Raw genomic sequence first — 12,813 nt, forward strand, 5'->3', positions numbered from 1 at the left:
AGCCATCTGCTGCCCTACAGACACTAGGTGCTGAAGGAGAGGCTGCTCCAAAGGAATTTTGGGGTGATCATGGGCAACACAGGATGAACCTGTACTGGAGAACCAGAGAGAAGTCAAGCAGCACAATACAGACAATGCAGAGGTCTGTCCACCTCTGGCCACTTATCATCAACAAATTAAGATATTGAGCCAGGCACAATACAGAACAGTGGGAGGTACCTCCATGGGAGAAAGGTACGGCAATGGACATCTGATCTTCATCAACATCAACACCATTAAAGAGATCTAGATGTTTTGGAGCACGACCATCAGTGTCACCACAGCCAGGCTCAGCACTCATGACTAGAATCAAACCTGACACAGAGCCCAGGACTATTTAGAAAAGACTGAAAAATACAGAAAAACAAGGACTATTCAAGAAAGAGACATTGCAGTGGCCCTTTGTTGCTTTTCCAATACACATAGAAATTTCTGCAGCAGTCATCAAATATGAGGAAAAGATGCGGATACTGTCAACCAGAGCAAGAAGACAGAGGCTCATGTCTGAGTAGAGTAGAGAAGAAGTGCTGATGCATTATGAAAGACATGGGGCATATGTAGGTAATCTCCATTTTGCGATTCTGAAATAGCGTTTTTTAAGGAATCACTATTTCAGAATTGCAAAATGGAATGTAGGTAATAATTCGCAATATTTTTGCGATTACCTAATATTCCTTAATTGCGATTAGCAAATTGCGAATCGCAATTAAGGAATGAGTGTCCAATTCATTCCTATGGGCCAAAAGGCCCATAGGAATGAAGGGGGATACATTCTCAAATTGCGATTTTCTATGAGAAAATCACAATTTGAGAATCGCAATTCCAAGAGTGCCAGGGTGTCCAAAGGACACCTGTTGCACCCCTGGAATGTGCCTGTAAGTACACGTGGCGCACTGACATGCCCTAAGGGCATGTCTGTGCGCCACATGGCACTTTGAATAAAAAAAAAAAATGCATTTTAGAAGGAAATCGCAAAATTCCATCTACTTGGAGTAGGTGGTATTTTGCGATTCCTTAAGCCTGAATCGCATTTTTCAATTTACTCCTACATAGCATTTAAGGAATCGCAAAATTGCGATTCCTTAAATGCTTGAGCAAAAGAAGGAATCACAATTTTTGCGATTCCTTATTTTGCTAATATGCACCTACATATCAAAACGCCGTTTGAGATTCGCAAACGCCGAAATTCGCCGAATTTTGGCGTTTGCGAATCGCAAATGGCTACCTACATATGCCCCTTTGTTTCCACTTGCTGTTGGCCTCCGAATGGGCTTTCGTAACCAGTAAGCAGAATTTCAGCACATGGCTGAGAAGCCATTTTCTTTCTAGGCAATAATAAAACAATAGAACAGGAAAAGGTTGCAAGAACAAGGACATATAGTAAAAAGCTTGATTATTTTTCTTGTTTATTTTTACTGTGTGTTTCAGACTACCTTGTGGCTCCTGAAGAAGGCGTTCTTTTAACGCCGAAACGCGCGTCGAGTATATTAATAGCCCTTTCATTATTAATTCACTTTAAAAAAAAAATTGTTACTGATTGTCTATTATTATTTACTGTGTGTTTTTAAGCCAACATTGTATGCACTGATAATGATTATGTAATTGTCGTTTTACTATTTTATATATGTGATGAATAATAATTTCGACTACAAGCTTTTTACTATATGTCCTTGTTCTTGTAACCTTTTCCTGTTCTATTGTTTTATTATTGCCTAGGAATGTATACACATAATTATTTTCCCTGTCCTAGGAATATTATTATTTCTCATTCAGGGGGTCCTTGTTACTCACACATTGAGAAGCCATTTTCAACAGTCATACCTAGTCAATGGAAGCATCTTGTTTCTTGAAAGCCATGGTTAGCTCATGAATGCTTACTGATATAATGGCAGTAACATATATAAGCACAACACTCGTGCAGAAAGCAAAAATATTGTGGTGGTTTATCATGAATCAAAAATACAACTTCCAAGTGCAAGTGCCATAGTGATAGACAACCCACAATCAGACTGATAACTGAAACCATAAGGATTTACTTCATGTCTGTGAATTCCTAGAGGCCAGACTGTTCCTGCTGATTCACGATACACAATGATTCAGGGCTTCCTTTCTTTTGTCTTCTGCCTTTATGGACACACCTTTATGGACAAACTGTTTCATTGAGTGCTTTCTTGTTCTCAACTGAATCAGTTTCCCAAAGTTTGTCAGTGGCCCAAGTAATCCCATTCACTGAAAAAAATGCAAAAAAATAAAACCAAGTGTGCCATGTTCCAACCAATTTCCATTTTAGCATTTTACAAATGTATCAATTCTTGTTTGATCCCCACTTTGTCATGTGAATTCATGAGAGAATATGAGGGAAAATGTGTGTGGGAGGGTGGGATGCTTGGTACAATACAACAGTAGGCAAGATGTGAAGATGCCAAGGCACAACAAGGATTTTACTATTGCAAGTGTGTAATGATGTGCATTTGACAGCAGTTACTCAAGGAAGGTTCTTAGATTTTTAGGAGATGCGTTTGCAGTCATAGGTGTACCTAATTAAGATGAAGATATTGGATTTTAGTGCACCTGGACTTGGCTTGGACCTTTGCTGATGGCCCAAATCTTTATGCACTCAAGGACAAGATGGCCTGGAGCTCATCCAGGTCAAGCCACTGTTGGGCTAATTCACTGTGCCTCTCCATGACACAGCATGCCGTTGGAGGTGCAGAGAGATGCAGAGGATGGAGAGGAGTCGTTGATACCTGATGTCACTGAGTCTTCAATAGATAGTAAGAGCGTTGAATGCTTAGAGTCTGCATCCTACATCTAGGGTCAGGTTAAGTCATCCGTCAGATCCTATGGTACTGCAAATGGGGGTAGAAAAAAAAGTCTTCACTCATGAACTTTGGGCTGATAAGGGAATCAGTCAGGAACAACCTGACCAGGAGGACCAGTGACATAAGTCTATAACTTTCCAGACAGGAACTCACGACAATGCGATCTAGGGGGGATTGTTGCCACCTCAACTTATTGTGCTACCAGCCCATAATGGGTGTTCACCATTTCTAGCTAGTCACTGGCAGCAAGGCAGGAGGAACTCCTGCACAGGGAGGAGGAGCTAGGGAACATTGCTGCACATGACTGTGTGTGAGCTGCGAGGGCTTGTAGATGATAGGTACTACATGCTAATCTGTTTCCAGAGGATAAGTGAATTTCTGGGGAGTTGTGTTTGTGCATAGTTATTTTCTTCCCTGCTGATGTAAACATACTTCCAAAGCATGACTTCCAATTAGTTTTCTCAAGATGCAACCATTCACATTCCACAGTTACTGACAAACCTAGCACGTGAAGTCTACAGCACTGTCACTCTAACACTCCAGCCATTCTCTCAAGCTCACTTCAGACACATCAGGATGCTACAGTCCCCACAGTAAAGAGAGGAATTTGAAGTGATCAAACAAATGAACGTCTGCTCCACTGAAGTGCTTTGGAAGGGATGGTCTGACATATCCAGTCCAGGTTTAGCATGAATCCCTAGAAGACCTAGTCTTACTTGGAGAGGACTTTATGAAGCCATCTTGATATACGTAACATTCACCCAGCATGACAACCAATATGCAACGGATGAAAACAGTGGACTTCACCTTTGTGTTCTCCATGGCCTTGTCTTCTAGTTCGCATACAAATGTGTAAGTCACATAGTAGTTGTAGGTGATGACAGGATATTCTGGGGCATCTTCTTGTTCTGAAGGGGGATGTGGAAGCCCCTTTAATGTTCCAACACTTACAAAAACATGGGCTTCATCGCGCATAAGATCTGAGAAAAGAGACAAATGCCACATCAGGCTGTATTTGGACTTTTTCTTCCCAAATAATTAAAACAAACAAGGATTCACATCGCATGCATATTCACTTTAAGTATTTACACTGTGTGAATGAATATGCATTGGCAGGGTAGAATTTCCCAAGAAGTGCTATAATCACAATGCCTGGCGGCATCAGAGTCCCAGGGTGGGGAGCACAGACTCAGCAGTTCTTTTATAAATCTAACAGCCCAAAAAAACCAATGTGAGAGAAGAAATTAGGCTGAACAGAGCCAATGCTCTTCTTAAGCACAACAGGGTGCCCTCTGAGGTTGATGGCAGTCTGGCACCCAAGATCCTGGGGTGGAAGTCGGGCAGAAGACACCGCAGCTTGAAATGGAAGTGTAGTGTAGCTGGTGCTCGCTATCCCAGAGTACCTGTTTACAGTTGTACATAACTATTTCGAGGTTAACAATATTGACCTACAAAACGATTGCTTCCACCTCATCGTTAAGGTCAGTATATATTTCCTAGTCATGCCTCCACACCTTCTTACCTTGATTATTTAGTACTTAGGTCGAAGGAGTGGGCGTAATATTTTGCCATGATATATATGAAAATGATAGAGCGATACCACAGCTCTGTTTACTAGTGAGCTGTGTCAGTATCCTCTCAATAAATATACTGAAGCCCTAGTGAGAAGTGCAGGCAATCTCCTTTGTCAATGAAAGGAGTGCAGGGTAATAGACAGCACCTGTCCATTTAAAGCACTACCGCAGGGGTCTTGGAGGGCTTGACCGTCCCAGCTCCGGGTATGGTCACATGGAAGCATGGAAGGCTATGCATGTCACAGCTGTATTTAAACGCATAGAGTCTCACCTGGCCTTTCAGCTAAGCCCTTGTGCCGGAGCCGCCCATCAGCTGAGATCACCACATCATCCAGGACAGAGAGCTCCGGGAGGCTGCTGATGGTGAAGCCGTGGTACCAAGGGAGCAGCGCCACCGGGTTGCCCTGGAGCACGAGGATGCGGAGGTGATCGAGCGAGATCATTTTGGAAAGGACACCACGCAGATCAGTCAGATTATTGAAACCTAAATCGAGGGATAGAAGATTTGGCCTAGAAACAAAAGAAATGTTACGATTGGTTAAGTTTTTCAAACAAACTAAAAATCAACATGATGTTTTTTCCAAATAAAAGCAACTATCACTGTTAACTATTCGCAAAGCCTTCTTCTGTTCACCGAACCATTAGAAACATAGTTTACTGATGGCCTGTGTAAATATACAATGAGTATGTGTTTGTAGGGGGCTCTATTCTGGAGGACGGGGAACATCCATTACTACGCGGTTTCTTCACCGCAAAACCATTACAACGCAGGAATCACAACGCAAGTCGTTACAACGACTTGCGCTGGATGGCATTAGAGACTAAGGAATAGTAGATTTACTATTCCAACACCTTCCCTACTGTTGGGTAGGCTGGAGTTGTAATAGTAAATCGTACTATTCCTAAGTCCAGCACCGACAGTGCAAGTCGTTGTAACGACTTGCGTTGTGATACCTGCGTTGTAATGGTAGCGCGGTGTAGAAACCGCGTAGTAATGGCATAATCCCTCCTATTTTTAATCTTGAAGCCAGGGTAATTTCAGATACACTAGAAAATATTACAATTTTGTAATCATAGGCAACTTGTGAAAGACCGTGACAATACTTTCTTTACCTTTCTTTTGAACTCCTCAGTTTTATATCTTTCTAGTGCATCTGTTTCAGAGTTAGAAACTATCTTCTTTGTGAGACTGCCATGCACAGACAATAACCAGACAGAACCATCTATCACACTGGCGAACAAGTTACTTACCTTCAGCTTATCTAGTAGACACTCTATTAAACCTCAGACTCCGCGAATATTCCCCAGGCGTCAGACCGGATGTTGAATTTTATTTACCAAACCCCTTACACACCGGCAGGTGGCATCATTTGGTTCTATTTGGTATCGTCGGTATGGCCTGCACTGGAAGTGATGTGCACAGTGCTAATATAGGTGTCACACCAGCGCACTGACCTCAGTTCATGATTATTTTCCGTACTAGAAGGACAGAGCCAAACGAACCTCTTAGGTGCGCCCGTGGGCCAACGGCCGTCGCAACCACTACCCCTGTAGTGCTGCGCACGACCGTTGGTCGACACAGCCCCGCCCATTGATTAAAAACTCCTCACCGCAGCAGAATTTGCGCCGCGGTTAAACGGTTAAAGTGAAATGACCAGTGTGCCAAGATTTAATTTTAATTTAATTTGCGTGTTTATATAGCAAAGATGAGGTCCTGAAAGATCTCTGTGAGGATAAAAACAGTTAAAAAGACAGGGAGGAGGGATATCGGCAAGGAATCTGCAGCTAGATAGTCTATTTGGCAAAAAGGAGGGACAGGACCTAAGGACCAACTTATCTGGAATAAAATGTGTGTACTGGGTGTGGACCAGAAGGAAGACTTTTGATTTTAAGCAGTCTCAGAGGGTAGGTATGAAAGGGCTCAAAAGGTGAACATATGAGGAAAGTGAGAACTGAATTTAGGTCCTACTGGGGAATCATGAAAGGTGTAGGTAGAAATATGTGCTGTAAACCTTTCAAGAAACAAATCATTACAGTTGAGTCGCACAGGGAGGGTTGATCCAGCAACCGCAGGTAGGCTGAAATGGCGGAAAGGTATCCTTTAAATGTGCCCAAGGAAAGGCCTTGATGGGCAAGGGATAAAAGAAATACAAGAACTTCAGACAAGGGTGCAGACAGAGAATCAATGGATTTGGCAGCTCACAAAGTCACAAATGTGTTCCATCAGCAGGCATACATCGTTTCTGTGGAGGGACGCCTGAATGTCAGGGTCAAATCACATACTTTGGAGGGAAGATCAATAACCCTCAACTGTTGCTGTTCAGTCTCCATGCACGTAGGTGGAGAGTGTGCAGGTTCAAGTGCACAACCCTGTCCAGTTACTGTGACAGAAGACCCTCCTGATGGGGCAGATTGATTGGAGGACAGATGCTCATGTTCAGGAGTTTGGGATACCATACTCTCCTTGCCCAATCCAGAGCTACTAAGATGTCTTGGGCCCGGTCGTTATTGATCTTCTTGAGAACTCTGGACAGGAGTGGTATGGGTGGAAAGACACACAGGAGTCCTGAACTTCACTTGAGATAGCATGCATCTCAAAGCGAGAGCCGACTTGGAAGCTCCAGCGAGCAGAAGGGTTGACACTGAGTTCTCAGCAGTAGAAAATAGAAATAACCAGGGTTGTCTCCAACCTCTGAAGAGACCATGCACCACATCCAGATGTAGGTGTCATTCATGATACGTGTGGCCTCCACGGCTGAGTTTGTCTGCTCTGGCATCCAGAGAGCCCACCAAAGGTTGAACCACCAGGTAAATACCCTGATGTTCCAGCCATGCCCAGAGACGCGGAGCCGCTTAACGCATGGTCCACGACTCCACCCCACCCTGATTTTTGCAATACTACATTATTGTGGTGTCTGTGAACACATGAGCAAGCCGTCCCTTGAAGGAAGGAAGAAAGGCTTTCATTGGCAGGTGAATCGTTCTCAGTTACTACATTTTTATGTGGATCTGAGACTACACCGAAGACCAGAGTCCTCTTTTCTCCACCTTTCCCAAATGGCCACCCCAACTCAGGAGTGATGCATCTGTCACCACTGTGATCTCTGGGTGGGGAAGGGGGAGGGGCTATCAGGCCAAGAAGCCTCAGAATCGGCCGCACAAAAACTTGGGACTGAGACTGAAATATCAGGCGTCTGAGATTAAAACATCAGGATAATAGCCTGAATATTCTGGACTCACTCCTAAGGGGACTAGACCAGAAACTGCATTGTGTCCAAAAGAGCGCTGATAAAAAGAAGTGTCGGAGAGGGAGTCAGGTGTGACTTCGGCATGTTGCTAGCGATCACGCTTTCAACAGCCAGTCATTGAGGTAGGGAAAGACCATAACCCCTGACCTCCAAAGTGAGCTGCGACCACTGCTATCACCTTGGTGGACACCCAAGGGGTGCTGGTAAAGCCATAGGGGAACCCAGCAAACTGATAATGCTACTAGACTACTGTGAAGTGCAGGTAAGGCCTGTGGGCAGGCATGTCATGTATATGGAAGTAGGTGTCCTGCAAGTACCATGTAGTCTATAGGGTCGAGGCCAGATAGTACCTGAGCTATTTTGAGTTTTTCCTTTTTCAGGAAGTAGTTGAGAAGGGGTAGGTCTATGATAGGATAAGGCCTCCATTCCTTTCCGGTACCAGAACGTGTCTGGAATAGCAACCATGACCCACTTCTGATGCCTGTACCCTCTAAATAGCTCCTTCTTGGCGCAAGAGCGAGAGATGGTCCTCCATCAGCCGATCAGTGGACAGTAGCGGGTCTGTTAGAAAGGTAGGGAATAGCCCCACTGGACAATGTGACAAGTGATTTCCTGCCACTGGGGCAGGTGGTGCTGAATCCTGCCACCATCTGGGTGCCTAGGATGGTAGGAGGGCAAACTAAAGAGGCTTTGAGGTTGCAGCTGCATTGGAACGGATTGGGTCGACATCTGGTTCTGCTTCCCATGAGGTTTGTGGTAGCCATGTCTGCAGCCACAAAGGGACTGGGATGCCTGCCGGCCATGGCGGCTTGTGCTAAAGGGATGTGGCTGATAGCCCCTACCGTAGCCATAAAAGGGGTGGAAGGTGGAATGCAGATGTCGTAGGGCCATGGTGAGCCCCAACAATTTAGCAGTGGTATTACTATATTTGAAACACTCTAGCGCCTAATCTGTCTGGTCAGCAATAAGGCAAGTCCCACTGAAAGGCATGTCCATAAGAGATGCCTGGACATCCCCTGAAAAGCCAGTTGTCCTAAGCCAGATGTGATGTCAGACCGCCACCATAGAAGCAATGGCTCTATCCAGTGAGTCTGTATCCAATCTACATCTGATTGTAAACTGGGAATAATGGTCCAATTAGCACACAGTGTTCACGGACCGTAGTTCAAATCTGGTGAAAGAGAAAATGTTATTTCCCAAGGTATACAGCTTCTTGGATTGGATCTGGTGATGTAGTAGGGAAAGCATCAGGATTTATCTTGGAGGTTGAGCCTGGACCACCAGGACATCAGTGGTAGGATGCTGGGAGACAAAGGCTGGGTCCCTGGGTACGGGGCAATGGCGGCGAGAGATAGTCCAGTGCATAGGAATGCCTATTTGGGGCTTGGACCAGGCCCCAAGCAGGACGTCAGAGAGGGTCTCATTAAACAGGAGTAGGGGTTCTGAGGGGGATACCCATAGCTGAAGCATCTCTGTCAAGACGTTGGTCAGATAAACGTAGGGTTATCGAGAGCTCAGTGGGTCACACAGGTTCGCCACATTCAAGTTGATTACATAGGAGGAGACTGCAATATTGTAACACAATGGCAAATGCTATATTTAATGATGTCTTCCAATTGTCGCTCCGCTTTTTGAATCAACGTAAAATGTAATCACGACCCATACATACTGTATGATGAAAACATTAGTAAAAAGAAATTATTATAAGAAAATTTCCAAAAATTAATTTATGCAAGGCCAAAACAGTCTTTACTCCTACTGAGGTAGATAAATGAGATATTGCAAGTTTTTTGTCCTCCACAGAGCATATCTCACGCCGCACAAGATTAATGAGTATTTTGGGGCCCGATCAGTTTGTCCACGATGTAAACTAGAAAACGCCGAATTTTTACATATTTTTTGGGGGTGCCCACTGGTAGAGGGGTTCTGGAGGGGGATACTGACTACACTGGGCGACATAACGGAAAGAGACAACACACTGACACCGGGTTATTGTATGCTGCATTGGTTTCCCCATACTGCCTGGAATAAAGTTACCAGTACGTTTATAGACCTGGGGTTAGTCCTGGCCAAACGGGAAATTACCGGCCACTGGAAGGCGACCAGCGCTCCTAGTATCATGAGGTGGCGGAGGGAATTCACAAAATGGGCAGATTGTGAGGGGATTCTTAGGCTGCAAATGGCTCAGAGACTAGATAATGAAAAAATGCTGGAAGCGGCGGGTGCATTGGAAGCACTAGTTGAGCTGCTCAAGCGCACAACAGATAATGCTGAACCGCACACTGAGTGAGTGGACCTGTGAACGAGGACTGAAACGGAGCCCTATTGAGCTGTGCCCTATGGGAGGAATACAAACATATAGTAAGTGGTGGCTTACCAGTGATTGATGCCCCCCTATTAGAATTACTGTACCTGTTGTCTTACATGGATTGGTATGATTCTCCATGAAATTACTGACGACCGAGCGGCATGCCTGGGGGAGGGGGAGGGGGAGAGGGGAGTTGCATGGGGGGAGGGGAGGAAAGGGGTACGTTATTCTAATTGGTTATTGTTTGCTGTGACCTTAATGAGTTCGGACTGAGACAAGTTATTGAGATGCTGATCTCCGAACCCTACTGACACAGCACATAACTTCCCTGAGAACTTGAACCTGACCACTGTACTTGATCCCGATTTCCGCATGGGCTACGCATGGTGGAATATGCAACGGGAAATATGCGCCCAACATCCATACTCATTGATAGCTGTTATTGGTCACAAGCTGTGTGCTCTAATACTACTGTCTAATTTTTACACTTGCAATATGCTGAATAAAGTCTGTTTAAAAAAAAAAGTGAGATCTTGCAAGGCCAAAATATCCTTCATTCCTTTCGAGGTCCAAATATATATTCATGCAAGGCCAAAACAGCTTTCACTCTATTCAAGGTCAATAATTCAAATTCTGCAAGAATAAACAGCCTTTACTCCATTCGATGTAAATAAATTGAGTACCATTAAGATATGTAACAGTAACAGCTGTTATTTACAGCACTTAAAAACACCATTAGTGCAGGATAACTTGCAGATAATGATGACTGTGCATGCATAAAGGCAAGAGATTAACAGGTGCCTCTGGAACAAGTAGATCACTGTATAATAATGCACGTATGCGAAAATATGTACCACAAGTAAGAGAAAAAAGAACTAAGAGGCATGTCTAAGATGTTAATGTGTTTTAATACTTTAAAGAATGAAAACAATAAATAACCATTTGGTAGAAAAAAATCAATGAATACTCTACAATTTATTAAATAAAAAGCATGGCAGGACGTTCCCCTTGGTATTTTGTTTAAAACCTCAGCGTGCCACTTTCTGAAAATGGAGGCATTTTAATATGAAAAACATATTTTCATTTGGGGTAAATAAACCCAATTCCCCAATAACAGAAGCATGGTAGTTCCAAGACAAAACTGTAAGTTTGTCCCATAATACTAGATTTATACTTTCGTAAACTCACGTTACGTCCGGAAACATCAGCCTTATGTTTTAACCAAGCTTGCGGATATACTACTGTCACACATAGATAGATTCTGCCTACCATTTGCACATATCATTAGCGGATGCCAGTGATTCTCACCATGTGGCAAAATATTTCACCACCATAATGCCAGGCAAAGCCAGAATCATGTCAAGAATGGAAACAACAAATCAAAGATGGACTACTGTTATGCCATGAAAAGCCAAATCCTTGTCAAGGATGAGTAACTAGTATGTCAGGGATAGCCAGAATGTTTCTAGGAATACCTTCAACATGGCAAGGATGGGCCATTAAAACATTGATGACAGCTAGAATATTGTCGGTAATAGGAGCAAATATCTCACTTATTTCCAACTATTATGGAGGAACATGTCATGGTTAGCCACAATGCCCCCAGGAATGCTCAGATATAACACTATTTCATCATCATGTCAGAGTTAGCCAGAATGTCCTCAATAGTGTGGCTAAATGTCACAGATGGGCCAACATATCCTTCAGAATGCCCACAATGGTCCTGGTGATTCGTCCGCCATCTTGGGTAGGTAGTGACGCTCTGGGAGATTCTCAGGCGCCATATTGGTTGGGGTCAGAGGCTCGAGCAGCCGGAAGCCCGCACTTGGAGAGCTTATAAAAGCTGCTCTTAGCTCTCGCTCTTTAGACCTTTCCTGCCATCACGCGCATTACCTCTGATTTTAACTTGCACAGTTCAATAATTTTAAATTTGCGTCACCGTATTTGCGCTGTTGTATTTTGCTATTGTTTTTCTAAGCGCTTGTTACTGCTGTCACCTGGGGATTAGATAGGCTTACCTTGCATTTAAATTGTGCTCCCACAAGCCGCGTTTGCGGGACTGAGTTAGTGGGGTCCCTGGTCCTGGTGATTCGTCCGCCATCTTGGGTAGGTAGTGACGCTCTGGGAGATTCTCAGGCGCCATATTGGTTGGGGTCAGAGGCTCGAGCAGCCGGAAGCCCGCACTTGGAGAGCTTATAAAAGCTGCTCTTAGCTCTCGCTCTTTAGACCTTTCCTGCCATCACGCGCATTACCTCTGATTTTAACTTGCACAGTTCGATAATTTTAAATTTGCGTCACCGTATTTGCGCTGTTGTATTTTGCTGTTGTTTTTCTAAGCGCTTGTTACTGCTGTCACCTGGGAATTAGATAGGCTTACCTTGCATTTAAATTGTGCCCCCACAAGCCGCGTTTGCGGGACTGAGTTAGTGGGGTCCCTGGTCCTGGTGATTCGTCCGCCATCTTGGGTAGGTAGTGACGCTCTGGGAGATTCTCAGGCGCCCTATTGGTTGGGGTCAGAGGCTCGAGCAGCCGGAAGCCCGCTCGGCGTAATACCATAACTAGGATGTGTAGGCAGACGCGCAGCGGATGCGTGCAGCGGAGGCGCCGTAGATGCGCCGGAGGTGCGCCAGAGGTAAGCCCGTTTGCGCCCGTTCGCGTCCCGGGCGCCTCTGGCGCACCTGCCCCTCCATACCCTGCTGATTCCTGCCCTGCTCCCACTGAGGACTTAGAGCCCGAGTCCATTCTTACCCCGCACAAGACATTGTCTTGCGGCTTGTTGAATGCACGCTCTTTGATAAAGCACCACGCTGAGACTGCTTTAT

The 12,813-nt window shown here is 44.6% G+C and overlaps 1 protein-coding gene across 4 annotated transcripts in view; it reads right to left on the bottom strand.

The window, feature by feature from the left end:
- Nucleotides 1-12,813, bottom strand: part of LRRC43 (leucine rich repeat containing 43) — a 344,921-nt gene that overhangs the window by 215,409 nt on the left and 116,699 nt on the right. For all 4 annotated transcript variants that reach the window (XM_086942972.1, XM_086942971.1, XM_086942973.1 and 1 more), the window contains exons 5-6: nt 4,707-4,945; nt 3,669-3,841 (exon numbers count right to left, since the gene is read on the bottom strand). In XM_086942972.1, coding sequence (XP_086799098.1) covers nt 3,669-3,841; nt 4,707-4,945 — 412 coding nt within the window. The remainder of the gene's footprint in view (nt 1-3,668; nt 3,842-4,706; nt 4,946-12,813) is intronic.

Source organism: Lissotriton vulgaris, chromosome 11, assembly GCF_964263255.1.
Source record: "Lissotriton vulgaris chromosome 11, aLisVul1.2, whole genome shotgun sequence".
Taxonomy (NCBI): Eukaryota; Metazoa; Chordata; class Amphibia; order Caudata; family Salamandridae; genus Lissotriton; species Lissotriton vulgaris.